The following is a 22214-nucleotide window of genomic DNA, read 5'->3' on the forward strand; positions in this document are numbered from 1 at the left end:
TCAGTTGGTTGTTTGCTTATATAAACGTTTAATAATCAACTAGCACTTATTTCACCTGAATCCCAAGTTTCCCACATGGAGGGGGGGTTCTTAACTGACGATGACTTTGACCCCTAGGTGACATTTCGCAATGTCTAGAGACATTTTTGAATGTCACAACTGGGGCATTACTGGGGACAGTAACTACTGGCATCTAGTGTTTAGAGGTCAGGAATGCTGCTAAACATCCTATAATGCACTGAACAGTCAGTCCCCTACAACAAAGATTTATTCAGCCAATAGTGGAGAAGTTGAAACATCCTGTTCTATTCTCTTTACTTCCTTGGGTCCTAGCTCCTATTGGGGTGGCCTTGTTTAAGCAAGAAAAGGAAAAACAAAAATCAAGATAGGCTAAGGGTCAGCATAAGGAGGAGGTGGAAGGGTGTTACTCAACTTTATCTTGGCTACTGTAAAGCTGCGAATCCCTAAACCTCCAGGTGACAGACAAGACATACAAAGTTTGATTTAACTTCTCTCCAAGGGCAGGGAGATAATGTTGACCTCATTTGCTCTATTTTCTAGTGAATCTTTCTCAGGCTAGTGCTCTAACTGGCAAAAACATAGATGGGCTGACACTGTTTTTTTATTTTTTTATAACTATTTGAAAGGACAAAGTAAGCATCTCTGTGCAAACCGGCAGTCTTTCAGCTCCAGGTTTTCCCAAGGGTTTTTCATGATTTCACACAGGGAGAAGACTAAGCTTGCTTTCCCGTAAGGCAAAAAATCAAATAAAGGGGTTTATAGGACTTTCTTATTCTGTTCACAGGATAGCTAGGTCTTCCAAACAGCAGCAAATCTATGCAGACCCTAAACCTGGGCTCTGCTCAACCTAAGTTAGGAGAGTAGTCCTAGAGAAGTTTGTGACATCCCACCAGCCTAGCCTCAATGATAAGGAAAGAAAAAACTGACTGGTTTGGATGCTTCAAATGTACCATTCGGTAGTATAAACCTTTGTGAGAAACCCATGGACCCTAAAAAGGTGTCCATTATTCCCACTTGTTCTTTCTTGTCACTGAGAGGTAGAATGTTAAATCTGAAGCCTAGATTGAATACACTGTAAATATATATACAATTGAAATACAGAGCAAATGACGGTGGATTCATTTTTCTTGATACTTCTCACTAGTATGATGCTAAAACCACGACATACTTTCTGACTGAGAGGCCAACATGGTTCATGAGAAGTGGATGGGGGTGGAGGGTGAGGGTGTGTGTATGTGAAAGGGATGGGTTGGGTTAAGACTCAGAATGATCTCAATTTTTGACTACTGTGATAGTTAGGTTCAGGTGTCCACTTGGTTAGGTGAAGGTGCCTTGTTCTAGTGCTGTGGACATTAGCCAATGGCATGTGAACCTCATCTGTCACTGATTACATCTGCAGTCAGCTAGGAGGCATGCCTGCTGCAATGAATGATGTTTGATTAAATTGGCTGGAAGCTTAAATAAGAGAGCTCAACATAGCACAGCCCAAGGAGCTCAGCATACCTCATCTCAGCACTTGCAGTACAGCCCAGGCCTTTGGAGATGCAGAAAGGAATCACCCTGGGGAAAGTTGTTGGAACCTAGAGGCCTGCAGAGAAGGCCAGCAGAGACCATCCTGTGCCTTCCCACATAAGAAAGAACCTCAGTTGAAAGTTAGCTGCCTTTCCTCTGAAGAACTAAACATTTTTAACTAAATAAATCCCCTTTTATTAAAAGCCAATCCACCTCTGGTGTGTTGCATTCTGGCAGCTTTGGCAGACTAAAACAACTACTAAAGCCTACATAGGGAATTTCAAAATTGGGAGAGCCATTTGATATCATCAGACATTTCTTTTTCAAATTTCCTCTCTTTTCCTACCCTTCATGGGAAGGTTACCCTGGAAGAATTCTTTGACTCAAGTTGCACTGTAATAAAGGTCCTTCCTTTTAGGCACATACCATTCCTTTCCCCCAATAATCAGGCACACACTTGTTCAGTAAAACAGAATTTCCTGAAGAGACAGCCAAAGTTCAGTATTTTCCTTCCAGTTTTCTGAAAGGTATTATGCTTAATACTCTCTGGAATGGGTCCTTTCTTTCTCCTTCCAATGGAGAACTGAATGAAGAAGTCATAGTCAGGAAGGTGGAGAAGACGTTGCCTGTTCAGAAGGGAAAAGGGCTCACTTCACTCCCTTTCAATAGGTCCTTACTGAGAGATAACAGTCTATCAGTTATTCAGAGGCAATGGAGAGAAAACTCTTTCTTAAGAATTAATCACCTAATTAAAAAAAGAAGAAGAAACAAAACACAACAAAAGAATAATGACTTGTGGTTCTTCATGTTCATTTAAGGAGTATTTTTCCCCACAGACTATCTCTTCATGAATTTATCAACACTATTGCACAATTCCAAGTAAGCCTGGGGGTCCTCCACATGCTTAATATATACTTAGAGCCTGCATTTCTGTCTTCCAGATTCATCCTCACCTCTTAAGCAGATACTATGCTATGAAAGTGTTCCCTCTTAAAAAAGAGCTGAAAACTTAAATTAATGCTGTTTTTTAATATTTACCTTCGTCTCAGTTTTTTCCTTATTAAAAATAATTTATTTGAATCTGAAAGCTGAGTCATCCTTTATGTATCTGGTCTGTGAGGGAAACAACATTCAAATAATGAAAATGACTCAGCCTGCAGAATGGGTCCAAAAAGATCTTCCCCTTTACTCAGCCTTTAGGGGACTGTGGAAGTGACACAGAGAGCTTTTCCCTTTTCATTGTTTTCACTTCCCATGAGCTCAGCACCGGCCAAGCCAGGAGTGTGCTCCTCCCCTCCTGGTAAACACTCTTCCTAAAGGCTCTGACTTCTCTCTAAGGTGGACCTGTGGAACTGGGCTTCTGAGTTCTATCCCCAACTTGAGAAGGTATACTGATCATTTTATAGTAACCTGTTGACTTATTGATGGGCAAGGGTCCCTCCCCATCCCATTTTTCTTCCAGTCTTGTTCTTGTCAATACCAATCCACTTCAGATAAACAGACTCAGTGGGTGACCAGCACGATCAGTACTATCCCAGGCTTTATATCCATAATATTCATGGTAAAGGCTTAGTCTTAGAAATCAGTGAAAACAAGTGTGCCTTACCAAGCAACTAAGCAGTGCTGAGCTTTGAGCACAACTAGGGACTATATTAAGATATAAATATAGTAATGCTCAGTGATTTCCAGAAATCTTCCAGCAACATCAAAATTCAGAGTGCCTCTAGAAATCAGGTATTAAATGAAAAGGAAATGATAATGTGTCCTCAAATCCAAACACTAGTTATACCTGCCTGTGGTATACCTGCCTCTCATTTGTGATTTCTGGAATGGGGCCTGTGGGCCCTTTCTTATGTTCTATCTTGTATCTAATACACAATTTTAACGGCCTTGGTTACCTTATTTTCTAGCTCAGTGAAGATTAGAAGGGAATGGAAGACTGTTAAAGGCAGACCCAAACAGCTGTAAAAAATTAAGCAATAAGAACTAATACTGATCCCACAGTAGTGAGGAAAAAGAAACTACCTCCCTCTCCTCCAGTACACATACAGCCAGCCAGTCAAAGCAATACAACAACATAGAGGCCCTAAACATGAGTTCCAAAACACAACTCAAACCACATAGTAATTTAGGAACATTTAATACAAAGATAAGCATCATTGAGGATATCACCATATTAGAGAATAGTTCAATCTTTTTTATATTATTAACCTGGATTCATTAAGAAAAACTTATGCCACAATTTAGTGTTTAGAAAGTTAGGCAAATAAAATTTAAAAGTTAGGCAAATAATATTCCCACATAAACCAGAATTTGATTAAACTATTTTGGACCCTAAAGAGATAAGCTTTAGTTTTCTAAGAAATTCACTTAGACAGTTTTCAATAACCTAGACCCCCATGTATACTGGTGAAATGAAGCATGCCTGCAGAAGAGATAGTCTCTGTTTTTGAAGCGCTTACAACTGAACGGAAAAGGAAAGCAGATCGACTGAAGCAGGGAAGGCCACACTGCCACTGGAATAGAATTCTGAATTTTCTCTTCTCACCCATTTCTTATCTGGATGCCTCAAAAACCCAAATACAATAACTTCTATTGCTTCAAATTGTACAATCTCTAGGCCTACGAAATCTCAGGACCAGAAATTCTGACTCAGACAAAAAATGAAAGTATCTTTGCAATTAAGGCAGTAGTTCTCAAACTCTCCTGTCAGCAGCAAACCTGTACTCTTGAGGAGTTTGGGGTATATTCTTATACTGTAAGTGGGAAATTTCTTTGAAGTGTCATGTTTTATATCTTAATAATTCATGAGAATTTTGAATTTTGAATTACTGTATTGAAGCACAATACAGTAATGCTTGCTTTAATAATTTCCCCCTAAAATCTGGGTAAAATCAACACTTTAGGAACATCACCCCATTTTTATCTTAGGGCTTCTCATACCTCAATTTGAAAAACCAAGAACTAAAGAAACATGTTACAAAATGAATAAATTTGAAATCTCAAGAAATCATAAGAAGAGATTCTTAGAGTAAGAGATAAGGCTTGGACATTTCCTTTCTAATGTCTTAAATGGTTTCTTGTTTTTTTTTTGTTTGTTTGTTTGTTTATTTGGTTTTGTGTTTTGGCTTGGGCAGGCTCCAGGTATCGAACCTGGGTCTCTGGCATGACAGACGAGAATTCTGCCACTGAGCCACCATTGTACTGCCCGTAAATTGGTTTTAAAACTGAAACTACAGTAAAAAAATATTCAAACTAGTTTGTTCAGAAGTCCAAGAGATAGTTTAGTCTCCAAACAGTGTGCCTTGATTGGTAATGGAAAAGAGTAATGAAACTGGGGACACAAGTTAAGATGTACACTAAGTAGGTTTCCAAGTTACAGTACAAGAAAATAAATACACATTTTATACAGAAAAAGAATAAAAAATAAATGACAGACTTACTTTAAAATCTGCTAATTGTTGGTTGATGGTATCCACTTCTGTCCCTACCACCCATTGGAGGGCTTCTCCCTCCTCTGCTGCTGTGGTCATGTCATTGAGTATTTTCAATTTCTTATAGAAGTCCTCTACACGGCCCAGCGTCAGCTCTAACTGTTCCTGACGAGCTTTACCCCTCTCTGTCAGTTTGCTACACTGTTTATTCAGGGCTTCTAGTTCTCTCTTGAGACCTAACAAGTCCAGAGTTCCCTCTTCTTCTAGCATTTGTTTGCACTCTCCTTCAGAAGACTCTATGTCTAACTTGAGGACTTGGATTTTATTAAGGAACAGCCGTACATCCTCAATTTGGGACTGGAGGCTATCAGTATCTCTCCCAATAGCACCCATGCCATCAAGTTCATCGTCCAGGTCTGCCAATTGAGAAAACATCTCTCGGACTCGACAGTGAAACTGGCCAATCCCTTCCAGCTTGTTTTCCATTGTCATGCAACCACTGTTCACTCTTTGCTTCACTTCTAGAAACTCTTGCTGAGTGACCTCAGCTTGATGCAGAAGTTGGGAAGCATCGCACCCATCTGGGGCATCTGCTACCAGGCCTTGAGTGAAGTTCCTCAGATAGTCTACCTGATGTTCCAGGGCTTGCAGCACTTCCTGTTGAGCTCTTAGTTTCTCCAGGTTCTTGTTGCTACAGGCTTGAGAGCCTAGAGCATCAAAGATTTCAAGTTGGTGTTTGGCCCCTTCAATTTTCTTTTCAATATTCTTAAAGCTTTCCTGGAACTCCTTGATCCTTTGAGTCATTTCTTCGAGTGACTCTGTTTTGGCTTGCAGCTCTTCTGTAATGGAATCCATGTTCTGGTTGATCCCAGCTTTCTCATCCCGGATATCATCCTCATCCGTTTCAGAAGAATTAATCAGGATGTCAGCAGCACTGTTCAATATCTCCAGCAGGGAGCGGCGCTTCTCCACCTCACTCAACATAGCCTTTGCTCTTAGGAGACTGGACTCTAGCTGTACTGGATCCAGAGTGATCTGCAAATCAGACATCTTGGCCTTACAATCCTTTATCCATGGCATGAGGTCTTCTACATGCCACTGGTATTTCTGAGCTTTCTGCATACAATCCTTGAGTCTGGATTGTCTGTCTGCTGTTTTTTTACTAAGCTCATCCCAATGGCTTTTGAGATCAACCAACTGATTTTGTAAAGTCTTTTTCTCTTCTCCAGGAGGCACCGAAAGAAGCAGAGATTCCCCTTCAGCCACAATCACCTCGTAAGAACCACTGTGTTGGTTAAGGGTCTTCTGAAACTCTTCATTCTCCTGTAGCTGAGACTGTAGTTGCTCCAATTTTGCAGAAATAGGGCAGGCTTTTGTTTGCTGGCTTTGTTTGCCATCCAACCAGGTCCTTAGCTCATCAAACATTTGCTGGAACTGCTGGGTGCTCGCAAGAGCTGCCTGAAGTCTGTTCATCTGATCAGCTGAAATGAGAAAATGAAATTTAAATCAATCAAGCCTGAACATGGCATATAAATAAAACGTTTGCTATGAGTATAAAGGTCTGGCCTTAGTGGAAGGAAACTAACAGTAATTGAGAGCCTACCAAAACGGGAGGCACATACCTAGGCTCCTTCATATACTGTATCTTAGTTAATCCTCACATCAACTTCATTAGGTAATCTGAGTAACAGAAGCAAAAATTTACCTCTAACCGAGTAAAAAGTGAAAGTCATAAACATTTCCAGAAAAAGAGGCAATTAATTGATGACAAAATTTGTTCTTGTACAAAGCTACCAGGAGAAGTCCAGAACATGTTTTAAATCTGCATATATATGTGTGTATATGGATGCACACACAAATATTAAGAAAGTAAGTGCATATCAGTAAAAATGTATGGGAAACCCACCTAAAAGTCCATGTATGAACATGAATCTCTATGTTGCTGGCTGAATTTATATTAGAGCTCTTAACCATAGAACTATGCTATGTAAAGTTGCACATATCATTAGTTCTCAATCAATATGTAATAACCACAGCAATTCTCACTGTAGCTTAGAAGGGAAGAGATATGTTAGCAATTTTGAGTCCAAAAGCTACTTAAGAGTCAGTCTAGAATCTTGAGACTACTGCCAACCCACTGCTTCTTTCTGCTTGCCACTAATAATGACAGAAGGGTGTTCTTCATCCTAACTCACCTGCAAGGTCTTCTAAACCTTGGAGAGGGAGGGCAACTGTCTCTAAACGCTTCTTCAGCTCATCCTTGAGGTACTGCTCACCAATGAGCACTGAGAGTTCATCACACAGTGTCTGGGCTGTCTTAATCTCATGGTCCAATTGCTCCAAGTCAGAACGAATCTCACTGGTCTCCTCCAATTGCTGCTTCACAGCCTCAGGTTGGGTACTGATGGCTGACTGGCCACTTAGTCGCTGTCCAATTGCCTTCACCTTCTCTGATAAGTCCTGGAGCAGTTCTTGGTACTGGGTGCTTTTGACAATAGCTTGCTCAATTTGGCAAGAACGGGAATTGAGTTTATCGGTCAGCTCAACCCACTTCTGATTGATGCTCTGGAGTTCTTTCTCTACGTGGCTGGTGGATGAAGAGCCATCTCCTAGGATGCCCTGAGCTGCACTGTTTAGCTGTTCATGCTGTTGCCTGCGTGCTTCAAATTCCTTCAGCATAAACTGAAACAGAAATGATACCAAGATGTTTAAAAAGAAAAGACAGATCTAATACAGTGTTAAAAAAAAAAAACTGATTTTGGTTTCTGCCAAATATATTGCCAAACCCTTTTGAAAACAAACCAGAAAACTCCAAGGAGCAGGCTGCCAGGCCAGTATGGTATCACTTAATAACTGTTTACTGAAACCTCATTTTGAAAGGATCATGGATTGTGTCTATTTCACTTCTTTTTCTTATTTGTCCTACTCTGATTCAACATCAGTTACTAATAGTGGCCTAGGTTAGGGAACCAATTTGTCTCCAGATTGGCACTCATCAGCTTTGCTATGCAATACCCAGGACTCTGAATTGGGTGTCTGGAACCCTGGGTTCCAAGGCCAACTATTTTACTGGCTGAGCCTATCATTTAAACTTTCAACACCACTGTATTTCTTATTTTCTTTCTCAGAATTCCAACAGCACATACAATTAGTACATTACAATATAGCACCATAATGAACTTCTTTAAAACAAGGACTGTGATTTTTTTTTTTTTCATGGGCAGGCCCCAGGAATCGAACCTGGGTCCTCTGGCATGGCAGGCGAGCATTCTTGCCTGCTGAGCCACCATGGCTCGCCCAAGGACCATGATTTTTATTTCTTTTGTATCCCCTGCAGCACTTATCAAAGAAGCAGGATTACAGGATCTGGAATCATACCGTCTGGGTCCAAATACTGGCTCTATCATTCACAAGCTGTATAACTTTAGGTGTTTTTTTTTAAGTTCTCCAAATTTCAGCTTCCTTATCTTTAAAATGAGGTTAGTAATAATACTTATCATGGCTGTGGTAAGAATTAAATAAGATAATTTATGGCTAGTGCTCAGCACTTACACTGTATAAAAATAAGGCATCATCTCCAGGAATAACAGATAAGTGAACAACAAACTATAACAAATGTAAAAAGAAGATAAAATGATCTGAACATGAACTGTGAAAGCATGGAATAGGGACCAATTCTGCTGGATATGAGAAAGGGTTGAAAAGGGAAATTGGGAAAGACTACACAGAATTGACAATAAAGAACAAACAGGAATTCTCTAAGCAGAACAAAGAGTAAGGCTGGTGAATGGCATTCTGGGCAGAAGGTCTAGTATTAGTGAAAACACAGAGAGATATGTGTGTATCATGAACAAATAACTGACGCAAGTAGAAACTTGGTTATATGGGGGAATGGCTGGTAATGAGTTGGGAAAGAAAAGGAGGGATCAAATTGTGAAAAGCCTTCTATACCACATTGAGCAGGTATTTGGACTTCATTTGACAGGCAGCCAAGAGCCATGGAAACATTTTAATAATATATTTATATATATATGATTTAAAGAGATAATTTGAGAATTGTATTAACAAAAAACCCTGCTTGGGGGATTGTGATGGTTCGAATCTGTTGTGTGCCACAGAAAAGTTATGTCTTTAATCCTCATTCAATATTGCTGGGTGAGATCTCTTCATTGTTTCCATAGAGATGTGACCCACCCAATTATGAGCAGGCAGTTTCCATGGAGATGTGTCTCCACCCATTAGAGTCCTTTAAGGGGGAACCATTCTGGAAAAAGTTTTAGTGCCGACAGAGCTCACACAGTAAGAGATCTCTGGAGATGCAGAAGGAAAACACCCCCAGGGAAGTCTTATGAAATGAAGAGAGAAAGCTAGCAGATGTCACCATGTGCCTTGCCAGCTGAGAGAGGTGTCCAGAAGCAAGAGACCACAGCAGACACCAGCCACGTGTCTTCCCAGCTGACAGAGGTGTTCCAGATAGTATTAGCCTTTATTGAGTAAAGGTAACCTCTTGTTGGTGCCTTAATTCGGTCATTTTCATGGCCTTAAAACTGTAAACTTGCAACTTAATGAATTCTCTTTTTAAAAGCTGTTACCATTTCTGGAATATTGCATTCTGGCAGCTTTAACAAACAAAAACAGGGATGTTGTAATGGTGTAAGCCAGAAATCAAGCCTTAATAAAGCAGTAGCAGTTAGAATGGAAGAGAAACAAGGGATTAGAACAGTGTGTCTCAAAGGATGATCCAGGGACTCTTGGGAGTCATCAGACCTTATCAGGGGGTTTAAGAGATCAAAACCATTTTCATAACAATACTAAGATGTTATATGCCCTTTAACATTTTTGTTATCTCACAAGTGTACAATGGAGTTTTCCAAAAGTTACCTCATATCTGATATCATAACAAATTGAATGGAGAAGCAGATATATGAATGTGCAAGAATTAAGCATGACATTAAAGAAATTTGCAAAGATATAAAACAATGCCACTCATTAAATTATGTTTTGGAAAATTTTATTTTTTAATAAAAGATTTTATGTTAATATGTGATGGACTTATCATTATTATTCTTATATTACTTAAAACTACGTAATTTTTAAATTTCTCAGTGTTTTAATATGGTAAATATCAATAGATAAATACAAGCTCTTTGAAGGTATCCTCAATAATTTTAAGAGTACAAAGGTGCACTGGTTTGAAACTGTTGTATATCCCAGAAAAGCCATGCTCTTTAATCCTAATCCAATCTCGTGAGGCCAGACCTATTGTTTGGGGTAGAAAACTTTGATTGGAGTGTTTCCCTGGAGATGTGACACACCCACTGAAGATGTGGCATTCTAACTGGATTAATTCCATGGAGAGGTGGCACATCTGATTGGGGGTGTGGCCTTTTCATCAGATGTAGACGTGACTCCGCCCATTTGTGGGTCTTGATGCATGTACTAGAGTCTTTAAAGGGGAAATATTTTGGAGAAACCTCAGGAGCAACAGAGCTGACAGAGCCAACATGAGACTCAGATGTTTGGAGATGCAGAAAGCAAATACCCCTGTGGAAGTGGTTTGAAACCCAGAAGCCAAAGACCCCTGCAGATACCTGCCATGTGCCTTCCCAGCTGAGAGAGGTGTTCTGAACCCATGGACTTTTCTTGAGTCAAGGTACCTTTCCTGGATGCCTTAGTTTGGACATTTTGGTGCCTTAGAACTGTACATATGTAACTTAATAAATTCCCTTTTTTTTTCATATGGGCAGGCACCAGGAATCGAACCCGGGTCTCTGGCATGGCAGGTGAGAATTCCGCTACTGAGCCACCGCCACACCATCCAATAAATTTCCTTTTTAAAAGCCATTCCATTTCTGGTATATTGCATTCTGGCAGCATTTAACAAAACAAAACAAAAGGGTTCTGAGATCAAAAAGTTTGAAAACTACTGAATTAGAAAAATATTTGTAAGTGGACAAAATTGGACTTGATAACTAATTGGAAGTTTCCTTTTGAAGAAAATGTTCCTTCAAAAATTATTCTCAGGTCTTAATTTAGGGAACTTTGTGGATGGTGTGAAGAAATGGAACAGGTCTAGGGTAAGATACAGGCACTACAAATCCTTTGTTTTAAAGCAATGAATCTGTTCTGTGCAGTACATTCTAGCATATTTTACAGCTTTTACTTTACTCTGGTCCCTGCACTTGTGTCTATGCCAGTTTTTTCTTACATTTTTTTGGCAGAAGTTAAGTCTACCTCAGTTTCATGGGACAATATACAATATAGCACCCTTTATAAATACTAATGAATGATAATGAGGAAAGATTCTAGGAAGGATTTCATTGGAGATGAGTTACCAGAAGGTACTGAGACAATTTTGATCAACCTCAATTTCTATCATGTTAGACACTTAAGTTTTTTTGAGGTATAATCAGCAAAAAATCTTTAAGTATAATGCCAGTGGACATCAGATACTGTATTAAGTAATGTGGATTACTACCACTGGGGATTAAATGTAGAATATGATTCTACAATTTAGTCAAAGTTCTCCATTTTCATACCCACTCATATCCTACCTTTGTTAATGATATTAATAATTCAGTTGACTGTTTACTATTTATTAGGCAGTATGATAAGCACTATCAAACATCTCATTTAAAGTAAGAAAACCTGAGATTTGAGAGGGTGGGTAAATGACTTGTTTGGGAAATGTACTTGCTGGGAACAGCACTCAAACCCTGGAGACTCCAATCTCTTTGCTCTAAAGCACTTAACTGTATAGCTCACCTGGACCTGCTGCTTTTGTGCACCCAGCATGTTGGGGTCAATAGACAGGGGCCCCAACACGCCCATCATTAGTTCCTTCTCCATCAGCCAGGGCCGGAGCTGGGACTCTGCAGCCTGGAAGTGGGCCAGATGGCTTGCAGATTCCTCTAGCTGTCTTTGTCGAGCCACAGTCACCTTGGTGGCCCTTTCCCATCTGGAATCTAGAAAAGAAATGGAAGAACATCCTCCTATACTCTCATCAACTAGCCTTTTCCCTAAATTATGTTTCTGATATACTACAGGAAATGATCTCAGGAATATTATTTATAATTTTTAAAATTAAAAGTAACTTTTTCTAAAATAAAAAAAACAATATAGTTTAATATCTTGATATGGTGGTGAATTATATGAAGATTGACACATGATAAAACTGCATAGAACTACAAATACACGAGTACATGTAAAACTCGTGAAAAGTTGAATAAACCGTGTGACTTGTATCACTGTTGATTTCCTAGTTTGATATTATACTATAGCTATATAAAATGTTACCACTAGGATGGGCCACGGCTCAGAAGGCAGAGTTCCTGCCTGCCATGCTGGAGACCCGGGTTCGATTCCCGGTGCCTGTCCACGCAAAAAAAATGTTACTACTGGGAGAGGTTGGGTACCTCCCCATACAACCTTTTTTTGCAATTTTCTGTGAATCTACAATCATTTCAAGATAAAAAGGTTTTTTTTCAAAAAGCAATATATGGCCATTATAGAAAAATTAGAATAATATATCAAAAAATAAAAATAAAAATACCCACAATCCTACCACTAGGAGAGATTACAATCACTGTTAACAACTGATACAAATCCTTCTAGGCTTTTTTCTACAGACAGTAATACTTTAAAATATATCTTGTACTATATATAAGTGTATATTACTTCATAATCTGTTTTTTTAATTTCCTGTACTAAGAACATCTTTCACATCAATTTTTCATGCTAATTAATATTCATCTAACATTATTTAAAGCTCAATATTATGAATGCCTCAAAATTTATCCTTATCCTTTATTGAATGTTTTTATTTCCCATTTTTCATCATCCACACACTTTAACTTTTATCATCAATACTGGCTTTAATTCTTGATCATAGCAGATTGTCAGTTTGACTTACCCAAGGAAGCCAAACTTCTAATACTTTGAGAGGAATCTTTATATTTTTGGAACCTATCTGGGCCTTTCCCTTGTCTATGAAAATTAACTTAAAATAATTCCTGTGCTATAGGATGTGCTGAAAGCCTATATCTGATTTGAAGACAAATAATTTAGCTAATTTACAACACCCCTTTGATAACTTACTGAGTGCCTCCTGCATTTTTTTCCAATTTTCTGCTTCTTGCGAGTGAGGATATGTCATCAATAATCCAGCCAGGGCTTCCTTTACATTTTGGATCTTTGGAGAATTCTGTTCCAATTCAGCCAGGAAAGCCTAGGAAAAAGAATATCATGTATAAGTCATAAAACCCTAGACAGGAAGCAAAGCAGTGTGTGTGTCAGAAATGCCTGGAACACTGCACAGAATCTTCTGATTCTATTCATGTCTTGCTTCAAGATTTTAATATACTTAACCTTTTGCTTCAGTTTTTACTTTAAAATGAAAATCTTAGATGGCAAGACCCCAATTTTTTATATGTATGATACATCAATTCAGCCCAATATTAATCCCCATAAACTATAAGTGCCAAGATATGATGATGAGATGATGTTTTTGTGGTTGAAGGATATGAATGCTATGCTTTATTGGAATATTAAAATATTTAGTGAAAAATTCTTACAGAGTTTTTAAATGGTCTTATTTCTTCTGATATTTTTCCTTGTCTCACAGGCCAATCTTAAGAATGAACTGTAATCACAGCTATTTCCAAGAGTTGGAAAGGTGCTTTGATAAGAACAGCTTGGCTCCCTTCCAGTATCATAGAAAATGAGATCCCATTCTCCATGAGTTGATGCTTCTGAGGAGAGCTATTCTCCTCCTGCAAATAAATGTGGTTTTGATTCTGAATCTGATGTATAATAAATTTCTAACTTTATAGCTAAGAAAATTCTCTAGAAGAGTTAAGGAATATTAATTATTTGAAAGTCAAACATACTGCTCTTCATAGCCTGGTCTTGTATTACTCTCAGGTCCCTGGACTCAGGAAGGTTTAGCAAATGTTCTTCAGAGCAATCCCTTCCCCTTAGTGTTTGGGATGCCGCTAGAGTAAACATAGTACCTTGTTAGATTCAGCTTGGGCTCTCACTGTTTCTGTCTTTGTTGGCGATGAAGAGGTACTCATGGCTTCCAGGACTTCCTCTTTTGATTCCAGCCATTGCAACACTGAGCTTGCCTCCTTCTGAACTTCTTGCATTCTGTTTAACATAGCCTGAAGGCTATCCCGGTGTTCTTGAAGTAGTCCTCCCAGTTTTTCATACTTCAAGTTTACATCTGACATGTCACACTGGATCTCTGTCAGATCTAGCATTATAGGAACAGAAATCAGATTGGGAATAGCTACCCAAGCATCCCTCTCTTGGTTCCTCACTCCTAAATTACTCATCAGGATTAAGCATATCTCCTATTCCTTCTATAAATTATCTTCCTGCTAAATGATATAAAAGTTCTACACAAAGCAAAAGAGCTCCCTGTCTACCTTCTGGTTTTGGCATTATATATCCAGCTGTTTATTTGAAAATGCTAAATAAACAGGGGAACAGCAAAAGTGAGGGGAGTGAGAAAGAAGTCAACATAAGTATAATGTTGGGATTAAAGGACTTGGGGATTCCTCTGCTCCCTCTTCTCTAAACTCTAGGTAAGTCACCCAGCTGGGAGAGTGGGGGCTAGACTAGTTTATCTCTAATAGAGCTTTTTTTTTTAAACTCTAGGATTTATATAAATTTTCCTAAAGGTCTTTCCTTATTGGTATGATCTGATGGTCCAGTTTATTTCCTCAGCATTTTTAGTTTCCCCAGTTGACAATCTGTTTAGCATAAAGCCACTAAACAAAAAAGGTATCACAGTAGCTTTTCCCAGTTTTTACCCTCACATCCATCCTGGCAGCAGTTCTTCCAGACATACGGAAATGTACACAGATGCAACATGAACACTGTCCTAACACACCCAATGAAGAGGCACTGTTGAAATGGTATTCTCACCTTTGCAGGTGTGGTATCCGTTTACACTGCCTACAGAGCTTCCTACAGAGGGCAGTATGGAACCTGAGCAAAAAGGACAGGGAGACAAACGGGGCAAGACAAACGTGTTAGGAATACAAACAGGCACTAAATTTGTTCTTTGGTACTCACTTTAAACTAGAGTATCAGGAAGTTAACACAGCACAAGACAACATACTCATGGAAAGAGACAGATCATTTCAGATGGCAGGCAACAAAGTGTCACTCAAGGTGTCTCAGCTCCTTAGCAGTGATAATTCTTAATCTTTTTCAGAGGAAATGCAAATTCCCTTCTTAAATCTCCAACTTGAATTCTCTGGACCTGCCTTAATTTTGTGAATCAAGTATTAGTAGAATTATTAAGTTTTTAGAATGGTGTCTGCCACATTTTGGAATGAAAATTTATAAGGCCAAAAAAGTTCACTTTTAACACTGGAAGCCTTCGATATAGTAAAAACGAACAATAAATACAATTACGAACATAAAAAGCAACATTCTTTAAAGACATTAAGATGAACCCTTCTTAAATTGCTCTTATTGGAAAACTTCCTTCTCTTCCTTTCATGACCTCTCCTGGCTCCCCTTTCCCCAAAGGAAAACAGCAATTCTATGTGTCAATAAATACGGTTCACAAACATTCCCATAAATTCTGCTTTGGACTTTTTTTGTTTCTAATTTCCACAATTTCACCTATATTCTCATCAAGTTGACTCCTTGGATTTCAGAGTAGTTTCCCAAGTAAAGAACAGATCATATGATTATACAGAGATCTGAAAAATATTCATGATGTAAAATTATATTAAAAGGACAAAAGTAAACTTTCATGTCCATTCATTTCATTGTGGAAAAGTAAAGTGTAAGGCTATATTAAAAAAAAGTAGTTGCGTTAGGGCTGTAACTATAAAATTTAGAATATAAATTTTATTGTATCTTCAATTTAAAAAATGGATCTAATGGGAAAAAAACATATTTCATTGCAGTACGGGTATGACAAAAAAGAAATTGGACTAGTAATTAGGAGAAGGTCCTAGCTAAGACTGTCACTAACCCAATAAGTGAGCCTTAATCTATGAACATACCTTAGTTTCTTCTCTAGGATATGAATAACAGCTAGTCTGTTAACTCTCACGGAATTTATTGGAGAGAGGTAATGAGATAATGTAAGTGAAAGCACTTTATTCAACAGAAAGAGCTACACAAATATAAGAAACTGGAGTATATGTGGTTTTTGAGTCAGAAGGAAACAGAAAACTCAGGCTAGTGATTTTAAAACTGATTTTTAAAACACCCTGAGGAGGACTTCAAGTCCTTTAAATGTTTTGTTTAAATTAATTTTAAATTAATTTTCAGAATATATTTCTAAGTTTTTAGAAATGGTAATAAAATATACATGTTCAACTTTGTTGAACATCACATTTTAGCCTATGAGATACAATCAATTCATGCTGCCTTTTTGGGAAGAATGAAGCAGCTCCTGTCATCTCTGCCGGTGCATATATTTCTTCTTTTTGAGTGTCACTAATTGGAAAGGATGTAGCTTTTCACTGGCATTTTATAATATTCAAATCTGTATATGTCTACTTATGTATACTATACAAGGAAAAACACATCTTTAGCACTAAATGATAAAGACAGCTAAGAGCAAGTTCTCATCAAAGCTGAAACGTGTAATTACGGAATCTGTAATACTGTGGGTCATGATAATGTGACTGTATAAATAGCTTTTGTCTTCAATGCCAGTTTTAGATGTTTTCTGTTTTGGAATATGAACCCTTATTAGATATTCTTAATGATCTAATTTAGGAACAAGAAATCTCCTATTACATCACTTTCAAGTTAATAATTCAATTTAGTTGAAGTATATTTTGAGACTGTAATGTGAACTTTGAAAAACATATGTTATCATTTGCAACTACTCATCTGCATGAATGATATTTTCAGGGTATAATGAAACCAAAACAAAATTCAGAAATAAATCAGATGGTGAAACTGTTATCCAATAATCCTCCTTTTCAAATATTTATATTCATTAAAATAGTCTCAAAATTCTCACTGATAGATTTCATAATAGACATACGCTATAAATTAATTTATAAGGGAAATTCATAACAACAAAATATCACTCTTATTTGTTTTATGTAGTAGAGTTCCATACAAGATTTAGTTTCTTTAAAATTTAGTTTTAAAAAAGGATTTTACTGCTTTCAAGTTTGAAAAACCACTGATTTACACCACAATTTGGCAAACTATGGTTCATTGGCCAAATCTGGCCCTTTAATCATGTCTGTATATAAAATTCTACTGGAACACAGCCATACCCATTAATTTACATATTGTCTATGGTAGTTTTTGCATGACCATGACAGAGTTGTGCAGTTATGACAGAGACAGGTTTATGGCCACGAACCTAAAATATTTACCACCTGACCTTTTACTGAAAAAGTCTGCTGACTCCTAATATACTCACACACTTGGAGGCCTATGTGCTGGACTATAAGAATCACCAAATTCCCTGAAATGCTGTCACTTCTGGGTAATTCCAAGAGATCTTTAATCTTTAGGACACTACAGAAGAGCAGCAGTTGTCAGAAGAGAAATGAAAGAAAACTTTTTCTCTTATTAAGTGACGATTGGAGTAGACTAATATAATCTGGTAATAAAACCTATTAGATACAATTAACAATGAGCTCATACTGGATTTTGTATGAAAGACAATTTGCAATCAGAGATTATTCATATCTGTGAACACAATCTCTGTGCCCACTTCCAAGAAGCGTGTCAGTCCCTCATATACATAATACTGACTCCCAAACACCTAGCTTCTCCCTGATACCACACTCAGCAGGGTGGACCCCAAACTAAAGATGATATATGCCAATCCCACTCACATGTTTTAAAAGAGAAAAATTTCTCAAGATGGAAAAATCATATTTTAATTCTTCTATGTTCATTTGGTAGTCGGTCAACGAGTCCATTTAGTTTTCCTATCACGAGAAGGAATTTTGCAAAATGGAGCAATGTTACATAGCAAAGGGGAAAGTAGATCAGTTGAGGGGGAACACTGCTTTGTGGGCCTCTTTGTTTCATCTTCAGCCCTGCTTCTGACTTTAACTAAATAAAGGGGCATTCCAAAGGCCAAAAGAAGAGAATGATTATGTTTATTCACTGCATTTTTAAGAGACTGCACTCACCTGTCTTGGCTTGGGAATCAGGTGCCGTTATCTCCATGATGAGATTTTCTAAAGAAGTGCCTTTGCAATTGATCTCTTCCACCAAGGTTCCCTTACTTGCCCAGTCATCTAGGAGACCCTGTTTAAAGAACAAGATGGCTAAACGTAACAATTGCAACCTTCTCATAAGCAGGAATACATGTTCTTCCACACATAATCCCTAAATTTTGACAAGCATTAAGAAACCATTCTTATCTATTCAGTCATTTCAAAATCCTGGTTCAACTAGCCAAGGTGTGGGAGAATGATACCCTGTTTATTCAGATGTTCTGATACATTCATATATTAATCAAATATTTATGAAGCCTTTACTTTGGGCCAGGCATCATACCAGTCACTGGGGATACAATAATGGTTCCTAAAGCTAGGAGCTCAAAGGCGAGAGACAGAGAGAAAGACAGACTATAAATTGTATGATAAATGTTATTACAGAATTATGGATAGTAAGTGAACTCTGAGAACACCTGCGGAGATACATCTAACTGTCTAGAGTGTACAAAGCTTTGAGTTAAGATGAGAGTTTGTTAGGTAGGCAAAAGGGAGCAGAACCTGTGTAAAAAAAAAGAGAGAGAGAGAAAATGGATGGTACCTGAAGAGTAAAATGAAAACCTAGATATTTAGATGTAGAGAAATACATAGTCATAGGCTACACTTTGCATTTATCTAGGGAACTTTATGTTGGGTGTGAAGTCAGAGTTCCAACTACCACACAAAGCCATTAGGAAGCACAGTATCTGCTCTAAGACAAAAGCACCCAGTGTTGCAAAATCTCCAAGATGTGGACTGCCTGCCAAACAGTAGGACTGTACTCCTTTCACAAGGAGATACCATCCTAGCCTTTATTCCTTTCCACCATACTGTATTTCCCTGACAGTCTATTTAGTTTGCTTTTGACTTTAAGCTGCAGAGTAGTAAGAGAAAGACCCAGAGTCACCTATATCTAGCAAACTAGATATGTCTAGCATCAGACTGACCCCTGGTCACTGTCTGCCAAGTCTTTTATTTGAGCCATAGTTCCCAAACCATGCATTGACTCACAGGACATTTTAAAATTTTGAGGGAAAAACAGTGACATCTGCTGGACACCACGTGAATAACTACTATGGAGTTTGGATCTTACTGCTTAATGGGAAGTGCTGTGAAAGCACTTAAGGCACTGTGAACCAAGAAACGGAGAATCTCTACTCTCTGGAATTCCTCACAGCAAATGCTCCTAGCAGCACTCTCTCTGTGAAAGCCATCAAACTTTTCCCTTTTTCATCTCTTCAAGGTAAAGCTTGCTTCGCTGAGAAAATAATGAGTGCATGAGAGTTAGTTGACTAATTTCAACAAAGAGATGTATTTAGAGGTGCAAGTAGACGACTACGGGTCAAAGATGGCACAGAGATGGATTTACAAGGAATTAGTCTTTGCAGGTACCCATCTTTGAAGGTACCTTTCAACCATCTGTATATAACTTTTCTTTTATTAGATTTCTTCTTTTTGATTTCCCAATCACATTTCTGGTCACTTGTCATATATATTTGCTTGCCTAATTTTCAAACATAAAAGCAGAGAGTATACATCTTAAGGATTGGCCTTTTAATCACCCAAAAGAACACTGGAGGCACCCAAGAAACAGCTGAGGTTTCACAGATTTCATTACCAGAAGATGCTTTTATTTTGATTTTTGAAAATAGAGAAGTTACGGTGCTCAGTTCTTGGGAAGGGGTGGGTGGGAATCACATGAAAAGAATGGAGAAATTTCTACTCTTATGCAGACTGATAAAGTGGATTTCTCCTATTACTTTCCCACCATAGGTGAATCTATATGAACTTCCAAACTGCTGTCTAGCCTGATTCCTGGAGACCCTTCTGCTCACTTACCTTTAGATGTTCAATCTGCTTTTCCAGTTTTTTAATACTCATGAAAGCTTCTGTTGGTGGAATACTTCCTTCAGCTTCCTTCAGCCATTTTTGGAAGGTCCTAATTAGCTTCCGGAATTCAACCAAATGTTCCTGGCAAGATGATGCATCTTCCTCTCTGTCAATGAAGAAGTTTTGTTACATATCAGGCTAAGTTATGTAAAGAAGTCATCCGGAACTACAACTAGCTTCATTCTGTGACTCTAGGCATCAGTTTCCTAACAGGATCTTTCCTTCCTATAATCTTTTTTCCATAGGAGGTTTGGCTAAACAACCACATATAATGCAGGAGGGGATTAAATGCAGGAATCTGTTGCCCTTGTTTGGACATTGCTGAGCGAAGGCGTTTTCAACCATACTACTGAATAAAATGAACATGAGAAAAACTAAAGAAGCCTGCTATTTAGGCACTGTGATATAATGGAAAGAATGCAGTCCTTGGATCCAAATTCCAGCTCTGTTACTTTTTTGGTATTTTTGGTATTTGACTCTTTCAAGACCCAGTTCAAAAACCAATTCATTTAGCAAGAGAGATGTTAAAACTGAGGCTCAAAGTAGTTAAGTGACAAATTAGAGGGAAAGGAGAATTCAATCAGTTTTAGAAATGGCTACATTTATCATTCAGATTTGAAGTCAGAGATCCCGGTCCCTCATTATATGGGAAAAAAAACACATATGGGAAAAGACTTCTTGGCCTTCGTTCTTATCACCGCCACTAAATAACTTGCTGTAACTTACTTAGTAGTGCTTTGAGTAACTGCTTTCCTCAAATGACTTAGATAGCTATTTGCTAAATTAAAATTATTTATGATTAAACCAAGATAAATTTAAGGAGTCTTATCCACACTCTCAAACCCAAGGGAATAATGGCTTTTCAACAATGAACTGATAATCTGGAATCAGCCTTTTTTGTTTGACTTGAAAGAGTTTGGACACTCCCTGAAAGCAGCAGCTTAAAGCTCGTCAGAACAGGAACAGGAAGTGCCAATATTATCTTTAATTATGTCTGGGAAGTCTCTAATTTTTCACTTTATTTCAAATCCTACCATAATTCTACTCACTACCCATAATTTGTTCTCTTTGGTCCAGGTGACATGGACTTTTTTTTTTTTTTTTTTTTTTTTTTTTTTAAAGAGAGAGGGAGGAAGGGAAGGAAAGACAGAGAGAAGGAAGGAAGGGAGGAAGAAAGGGAGGAAGAAAGGGAAACATCTTTAAACATTTTCTTGTTTTATTGTATTTTGTTTGTTTGTTTGTTTTTTACATGGGCTGGGGCCGGGAATCGAACCGAGGTCCTCCGGCATGGCAGGCAAGCACTTTGCCCGCTGAGCCACCGCGGCCCGCCCGTGACATGGACTTTTGATCCCACCAAGAGGGATCTACTACTGAGAAGGAATTCACTATTTCATAACAGAAAAACCACTAAGCACCAAGTAGGTAGGGCAACTTTGACTGAAATAGGTGCTTTCCAATCTTCTATGATTCAACAGCATAATTCTTGATGCCATCTTTTCTGGTGAAGGAGGAAGGAACAGAAGGAGATTATTTCATCCACAGCAAGAAAAAATTAGCTCTCAGACATTGACCAAGCACATATATGAAAACTCACCTTTCTTTAACTGTCTTCTGTAATTCTGTAAAGTCCTTTTTGAGGTTCTGTACCCTGCCCTGATGCTGGGACAGGTCCAGTGTGAAGCCACAGGAGCTCAGTTCAGTAACCAGGTCCTCCAGAGTATCTAGGTTTTCGTGTTGGCTTTCCATTTCTAAATTCAGCTCCTGTCAAGGCAAACAAAGAACTGTATTAAAACCTCTGCTCCTTATCATCTATAAAAATATGTGTGAGGCAAGTTCTCCCTGATCTGCAGAAAGATAGGTTACTTGAAGGGGCTCCCACAAAACAAATCTGGGACAGTTTGAGTATCAAAAACAATAATGAATATGCAACTATGTGATGATATTGTGAATTGCTGAGTGTATGTGTTGGGAATGTTTGTGTTTCTTTCTTGTAATTTTTTTTGTAATTAATAAAAAACTTTAAAAAAATAAATAAATAAACCCTAAAAAAAAAAAAACCAAAAAACAATAATGACATGAATATAAGAGCCCAGAATGATACCATCTCTCATTCATTTACATATGGAGATAAAACAATTAGCAATGGGTGAAT

At 38.1% G+C, this 22214-nt stretch overlaps 1 protein-coding gene and 1 long non-coding RNA gene across 13 annotated transcripts in view; one reads left to right on the forward strand and one right to left on the reverse strand.

Moving 5' to 3' along the window:
* MACF1 (microtubule actin crosslinking factor 1) overlaps nucleotides 1-22214 on the reverse strand; it is a 379780-nt gene that overhangs the window by 81791 nt on the left and 275775 nt on the right. For 11 of the 12 annotated variants that reach the window (XM_077150197.1, XM_077150196.1, XM_077150193.1 and 8 more), the window contains 9 exons: nucleotides 21657-21823; nucleotides 20012-20168; nucleotides 18107-18224; nucleotides 14898-14960; nucleotides 13979-14220; nucleotides 13065-13194; nucleotides 11733-11932; nucleotides 7163-7649; nucleotides 4977-6448 (listed from right to left, as the gene is read on the reverse strand). In XM_077150197.1, coding sequence (XP_077006312.1) covers nucleotides 4977-6448; nucleotides 7163-7649; nucleotides 11733-11932; nucleotides 13065-13194; nucleotides 13979-14220; nucleotides 14898-14960; nucleotides 18107-18224; nucleotides 20012-20168; nucleotides 21657-21823 — 3036 coding nt within the window. The remainder of the gene's footprint in view (nucleotides 1-4976; nucleotides 6449-7162; nucleotides 7650-11732; nucleotides 11933-13064; nucleotides 13195-13978; nucleotides 14221-14897; nucleotides 14961-18106; nucleotides 18225-20011; nucleotides 20169-21656; nucleotides 21824-22214) is intronic. The other variant, XM_077150191.1, reaches the window with a different exon arrangement.
* On the forward strand, nucleotides 9163-13767 carry LOC143674459 (uncharacterized). The gene is made up of 2 exons (XR_013171062.1): nucleotides 9163-9466; nucleotides 13591-13767. It is a non-coding gene; the product is annotated as an uncharacterized LOC143674459 (long non-coding RNA).

Source organism: Tamandua tetradactyla, chromosome 2 (assembly GCF_023851605.1).
Source record: "Tamandua tetradactyla isolate mTamTet1 chromosome 2, mTamTet1.pri, whole genome shotgun sequence".
NCBI lineage: Eukaryota > Metazoa > Chordata > Mammalia > Pilosa > Myrmecophagidae > Tamandua > Tamandua tetradactyla.